Source organism: Salvia hispanica, chromosome 2, assembly GCF_029641045.1.
Source record: "Salvia hispanica isolate PSC_SH4W2 chromosome 2, Shi_PSC_v1, whole genome shotgun sequence".
NCBI lineage: Eukaryota > Viridiplantae > Streptophyta > Magnoliopsida > Lamiales > Lamiaceae > Salvia > Salvia hispanica.
In genome coordinates this window covers 59,679,239-59,686,628 of record NC_142693.1, presented here as the reverse complement: position 1 = coordinate 59,686,628, position 7,390 = coordinate 59,679,239, and the positions used below count along the sequence as shown (strand labels likewise).

Below are 7,390 nucleotides of genomic sequence, written 5' to 3'. Positions count from 1 at the left end.
CTAATTGAATTGATTCTTGATAATAAAGAGAAACAAACGGAACTCATCATCCACGCGATTGCCCCATCCGACAACGGAATCCCCCATCTGCAACCCGTTTGCGCGCACGAGCTTCCCCCATTCATGTTTCAACACTAAGGCACCTGAATAGGACCACCTCTTTAACTTCAATATGTATTCAACACCATTTGGATCTGTTGTCACCACCCTCAGATTATCTCCTCCATTCGCTTCCACCTTTCCCCTCTCTTCTTCCGTCAAAGCTGCCATCAATCGCAAACTAGACCTTTTGGTGATGAGCAACCGATTGTAATGCCGCACAACATCAGTAGAAGTAAGCTTCTTCTCGAACATGAAAACTAGATCATTTCCCTCTGGTACTGGATCGGGAGCTTCTTCCTCCACCTCCTCATCTTGATTAGGGTTTTGTATAGGAGATTGATCCTCCACCTCCAGCTCTCGATCATCTTGATTAGGGTTTTGCATAACAGTGTGATCCTCTTGATCAATGAAGATGTAGACTCCGAATAACTTGAATATTCTAGGTTTTGTGGAAAGAGATAAATCACAGTCTTCTTCTTGAATTGAGCTTGGTGGAACTGCTTCTTCTGGATTAGAGCTTCCCGTCGCCGACATACCATCATCAATCAGCCTCAACAATTTAGGTTTCTTGGGAATAAATGAATCATCATCATCATCTTCTTCTTGATTACATGAACTTAACTTTCTTTTCCCCAAAATGGCGTCGTCGGTGGTAACTGATGAGAGTGGATGGACGGTTTCTTCTCCTTCTTTTCCATCACCAGACAGCTTCAAAAGTTTAGATTTCTTGGGAATAAATGAATCATTACCTTCTTCCGGAAAGAACGCTGATATTGGTTGAACTGCATCTTCATCATCGCCATCATCTTCTCCGGTCGTAACTGAGAGTGGATGGAACTCTGATGGTGGTACGGCGTCTTCTCCTCCTTCTCCATCATCGCACAGTTTGGGTTTCTTGGGAATAAATGAATGATCATCATCTTCTTCTTGATAAGGGATAAACTTTCTTTTTCTTGAAGCCTCATCGTTGGTGGTAATCGAATCTTGATGATCATCTTGTATAGCCGGGAGATAGAATCCAAATAGCTTGATTGCTTTCATTCTGCTTCAGCTATAGATATTTAGAACTCCGTAGGAATATTGATGGTAGTGAAGATTGATGAAATGAAGATTGGTGTCATTTTATAGGGGTGAATTTAGGGAAATACTAATAAGATAAGATAAAGATAATTAATGGGGTCAATCCATATTTTATCTCCAGTTGTAGGGATTTTTCAATTCCATTCGATTTAGAAAAATAACGAGATATCGTCGCTCCATACCATAGACTTAAACATATTTAATCACACTTTAATTTGTTCACTTTATAGTATTTTATTATACTCACATTTACATATAAAATTTTAAACCCACATAGTGCTAATTTTTTGCTTTCTATAACGAGATTATAATTTAATAATACACTCTGTACGTATTTCGTTTCGTCCTTATAGTAATATATACTATTATTATTTCTATACTTTTGTTTGTAACAAACTATTGGTAATTTTCTTCCAAATATTTATATGCCATTCATATGTGTAAATTATAAAATTACCCAAAAAAAAAATATTGTTCGTATACATATAGTAATTGTTAGATTGTTTTCAAAATACACGAAATACTAGGAAAGTAATACTCCCTCCGTCCCATAAAAGATATCACACTTTCCTTTTTAGTTTGTTCCACTAAAGATGTCACAATTCCATTTTTGAAAAAAAATTCTCTCACACATTAATATAAATATTATATTTTCTCTCTCCACTTAATTCACAAAACAAAACCTCCTAAAATCTCGTGTCGTCCCACAAGTATGACATCTTTTGTAGGACGGAGGGAGTGATCTTTAATAAATAAATATGCATGTTCAGAGGAGTGATCAATTGCTAACTCATCATTTAATTGCTAACTACAACTAATTTAAGACCATAGAATTTTAGAAATCTAGTGGTCTAAAATTTTCCACGTATAATCTTCATTTTTATTAATTAAATCGAAAAGGATAAAAAAAACTACTCCCTCCGTCCCATAGTAGATATCACATTTGGGAATTGGCACGGGATGTTTAGGAGGTGTTATTTTGTGTGTTAGATGGAGAGAGAAAATAGTATATTTATATTAATGTGAGATAGAGTTTAAAAAAGAAAAAAGAAATGTGACATCTTTTGTGGGACAAACTAAAAAGGAAAGTGTGATATCTACTATGGGAATTAGGGTTTTGGATGAAAATGTCAATATAGTGTTTTGAAAATATCAACACAATGCTTTGAGATATTCTATTGACATATTTTATATGTTATGTTGATATTTGTTGCTGTACGAAAAAAATTCAAAATTTCAAAAAAAGTTTCAAATTTTGACATCGTAACATATGCAAGTGAGATCTCTTAAAATCCTTATGAAATTATCTTTAATTCGATATATATTGTGCGAAAAAATAATTTAAATCGAGAAAGTTATATCGGTCTTAAAGTTATGCATTTTTTTCAAATTTTGAAGAAAGTATAATAAATACAATAAAAATAATTAAATAGAAACAATTATAATATAGGATCCGAACTGGATTTCTAACTAAAGGGGCTTAAGTTTGGGAAGGTCATACTTTTTTAACAATATTCAACTAGGAGATTGATCAATTGCTAACTCATCATTTAATTGCTAACTATAATTAATTTAAGACTATAGGATTTTAGAAAATTTGTGGTTTACAATTTGCCACGTGTAATTTTCATTTTTATTAATTAAATCGAAAAAGATAAAAAAACTACCAAATTAGGATTTTAGATGAAAATGTCAGTGTTTCGAAAATATCAACATAATGCATTGGAATTATCAAAACAATGATTTGAGAATGTTAACACATTGCTTATATTGACATTCTACATGTATTATTTTGACATATTTTATAAATCATGTTGACATTTGTTGCTTTACGAAAAAATTGAAAATTTTTGAAATTTTTTTCAAATTTTGACATCGAAACATATGCAAGTGAGATCTCGCTAGAATCCTTATGAAATTACATTTAATTTGATATATGTTGTGCAAAATTTAAACCGAGAAAGTTATATGCATTTTAAAGTCATGGGATATTTTTCAAAAGTTATTTACAACTGATTTGTTATAAATTAACCTTAATACCCTTATTGACGTTTTTTTTATCATATTGACATTTCAGGGCTAATTGACCTTAATTTGTTATAAATTGACCTTAATACCCTTAGTTTGAATAAATAATGGCTCTTATTTAGTTGTAGTTAACAATTAAGTATTGAGTTAGCAATATAACACTCCCCCATTCAACTATATGTCCGCATCCCTATCTCTTATCCATCTCTTAACCCTCATCTCTTCACTATTCATGGGCCTTAGTGTACTTTTCACCCCATCTCTTAACCATCTCATCCATTAACTATTCATTAAATTTAATTTTTTATTTTTATTTCCAAAAAATTCAATTAATAAAAATACACTTCATTAAATAAAATAAAATTACAATTTAAAATCCTAAAAAAATAAAAAAACACATAATTAAAATCCTAAAAAAAATAAAAAAATACATAATTTAAAATCTTCCGCTCACTCTCTCTAAATTCAAAATCTCAAAACAGAGAAGTAGGTCTCTCCCCATACCGGGTTCTCACAGAAGTAATCACGTACCAACCTTGCAGCGGCTTCCTCCCGGTTACGATGGATGTATCTCCGGGGTCGCTTTTGATGCGTCGCGGCTTCCTCCTCCTCCCTACGTCGATCTTGTTCTAACGATTCTTCCATTATTCAACGCATTTGCTCAAATGGATCCATGAATGGATTAAATTTGGGAGAAGAATAATGTTTTGAGATGAAGAATGTAGAGTGTTTGAGTGAGAATAGAGAGTTTTTTATGGTGGATTATTTGTGGGAATGATTTGATATTTATAGAAGTAATTGGAGGCTTAAAAAATAGATTTTTTTTAAAAAAAAATAACGGCTATAAAAGGCTAGTATATTTTGGTAATTTTTTTTTAAATTTTCGAATTTTTCCTGAATTTAAAAAAAACAAAAAAAAACTTATCAACGGATATAAATGACGACCACTCGCAGGCCGGCGAGTGGGCGTCACGCCCGAACGGGAGCTCACCACGTGGCCAAGGCGCGTGACGAGACGTCTCGCCAGCTTCCTCTCCCGGACAAGGCACGAGACGAGCTGGAGAGAGACGAGAGCTTGCATCACTGTCTTGATGCGGTATCGTCTCGGAGAGACGAGATAGAGCCCGCATCGAGACGCGATGTGGATGTTCTAATGTCCATAAATATAACTATTTACAGAATTTATAAACGCTCGTTAAGGTGATATCACCATAAAAATATCAAGACTGCAAATTAAATAATTTTTCCTTAAAATTACCATACTGGAATTAAGAAGTGGAATAAAATCAATTACAAATACACTCTTAACACAAAATCTAATAAATAAATATTTCCACCGTCCCATAAAAATAGACTAATTGAGGATGACACAGATTTTAATCCGTAACTGATAAAGTAAAAAAGGAGAAGAAAAAGTTTTCATAAATGAATATGGACTATTTATATGTGATGGACAAAAAAGAAAATTCAGGCTATTTTTATGGGACACAGGGAGTTGATAAATACTAGAGATGATATTTTGGATGTTTATAGAATTGTAGCTCTTGTAGAAATAGTACTCCCTTCGTCCCCCATTAGAAGTCACACTTCCGTTTCTGCACTGGTTTTATAAAAATGATAATAAATAGTTAAAGTTGAAAAATGGTAAAGTAAAAGAGAGAATAATGTAGAAAAAACGTTTCTCTACATTATTCTCTATCTTACTTTACTATTTCTCCACTTTAACTATTTATTATCATTTTTATAAAACGAGTGCAGAAACGGAAGTGTGACTCCTAATGGGGACGGAGAGAGTAGTACTTAATACATTTGATGAGTCTCATTATATGCAAATCTACTGTTTATTGCAGAATCACAGAACTATACTAAATTAGGGTTTTAAGATCTAATTTTTCATGGGCGACAGGCTGATTGAAGTTGATCGATATCGAGTTTGAAGATGCAATTGCGATCGACGAGGCTTCAAGAAAAAGAAAGTTGGCGACAACAGGCTGGTTTAATCAAGATGAAGATGGCAATTCATTTGACCACATAGAAGCTAAACTGTTGAGGCTGTTTGACAAAGGAGAAGAAGCAACTCCCAAAAAAAGGAAAATTTGGAGTTGATCAGATCGATGATACCATGCCAATTAGAGTTGGGGCAGTTGCATGATGAAGGAGATGTAGGAATAATTGAATGAACAATTATTTAAAGTTCTCTATGATGATTAACCGAGAACGACGGAGAAGGAGCATAAACTGTAGAGCGGAAGCGTACCTTGATCTATCTAGAATTAAACGGTGGAGTTGTTTTGCAGCGGCTATGGATCTTCCAAATGATCAGAGATATTCTTCGCAATAATCTGCCAAGAGAATACAGAGATATCGAATGTTCTTCCGACGTCTGGGGACCATAACCCTATCTTATATTTATATAATATAAGACCCTTTATTTTCTATTCGGTCCCTCATCAAATAGAAAATCACTTTATGGTATCTACACTTATTTCCATAACAATTAAATACACTTTAGCCCAAACCATAATCTTTATTGGATCACTTTAATTGGGAAACTAAAAGATAGTCATACACATTAAATTAGTTATGTGGAAGCCCAAGTTTCTCCCACTTGGGCAACACATGCCACCAAATAAATGTGTACAAACCGAATGAGCGCTCAAAAGTGCTATCACATAGTGTCTTTCCAAACAATCTTATTATCAACCATATCGACATAGGACTAAAGGGGCAGTCATCATATGTTTTCATGATTAAACCCATCAGTAATCACATATGCAAATATAATCAACAACAAATCAATTATGGAGTGTAGCATGGAAATTTCATGCAAAGTGATCATACATGCCTATTTCCAACTGGTCCTCCCAAAGTGAGATCAAACCAAAAATAATAGACAAAACATAATACTTTATTTCTGCAGAGAATAACATGAGTTTTACAACTACATGTTCAAAACACAATATAGAGCAATGACTAAAACTATTCCCACTGAACGGAAGTATCCTTAAACAACATAACACCCATTTTGGCTACATGCCCACGAAAGACCTTGGGTGATAGTCCTTTAATGATTGGATTTGTAATCATCAAATCCATTCCCTTATGCTCCATGTGCATTTGTCCATTCTGAACCCTTTATTTAACAACCAGGAAGCTCCTATTGTTTTAGAAGATAATACCACAGAGTTATTGCCATAACATAACTTAAGTGGTCTTTCAATACCTTACAATATGCAGTCTAGTGACAAAATTTCACAGTCATATTCATTAACTAGATGCCCAAAACAAGTTACGAATTCTGTTGTCATGACAGAAGTAGCTACAAGTGTTTGCTCAGCACTTCTCCACGAAATGGCTCTACAGCCAACAGACACACGTAACCTAAAATGGATCCTTTACTGTATTGGCATCTAACAAAATCAGAATCAGAATGTCTAAAGATCTCTCCAAATGATCTGATTTTCTGTATGCGAGCATGTAATGCTTAGTTCTCTATAAATATCTCATAACCCGTTTTGCTGCTTCCTAATGATCCATATCGGGTTATTGAAATATCTGCCCAACATATAAACAATTAAAACTAAATTGGGTCTAATACACACTTGAGCACACATAGGCTCCTAATCACCGAAGCATATGGAACCTTCTGTATTTTCTAAATCTCAATATTTATCTTAGGGCACTGAATGAGATTAGGTTTGTCTCCTTTAGTAATAGGGGTATTTCTTTACTTGCAATTATGCATCTCAAATACTTTAGGCATCTTTTCACTATATCCCTTCTGTGACAATAGAAAATTATTTCTTTCGATTCCAAATACAAAAGAGGCTTCCCCAAGATCTTTCATCTCTAATTTCTTCGAGAGAAAATTCTTGGTGTTAGTGCAACATATCCTTATCGAAAATTATTTCTTTTGATTCCAAATAAAAAAGAAGATGCATTTGCTCCCACTGAACTTGTGATGCACACAACCATCAATAGCATTCTTTCTGAATCCAAATGAAAGAACCACTTTATAAAATTTGTGGTACCACTAACGAGAGTCTTAATTGAGGTTGTTGAGATTGACTTTAAATTATATCATTCGCACGAGATTGAATGTTTATAACAATATCATCTTGAGGTTCTTAATATGCTTCTTCTTCAATGATAGTAATTGATACCTGATCATTTTCAGAAG

General features: G+C 33.7%; 1 protein-coding gene across 1 annotated transcript; it reads right to left on the bottom strand.

Annotated features, from left to right (window-relative positions):
- Positions 1-1,143, bottom strand: LOC148932808 (uncharacterized). The gene is made up of 2 exons (XM_089064543.1): positions 852-1,143; positions 1-758 (listed from the first exon to the last, which is right to left on the bottom strand). Exons 1-2 carry the CDS (start codon positions 1,141-1,143, stop codon positions 1-3), a joined length of 1,050 nt encoding a protein of 349 aa, XP_088920669.1.
- Positions 1,144-7,390: the final 6,247 nt, after the last annotated feature.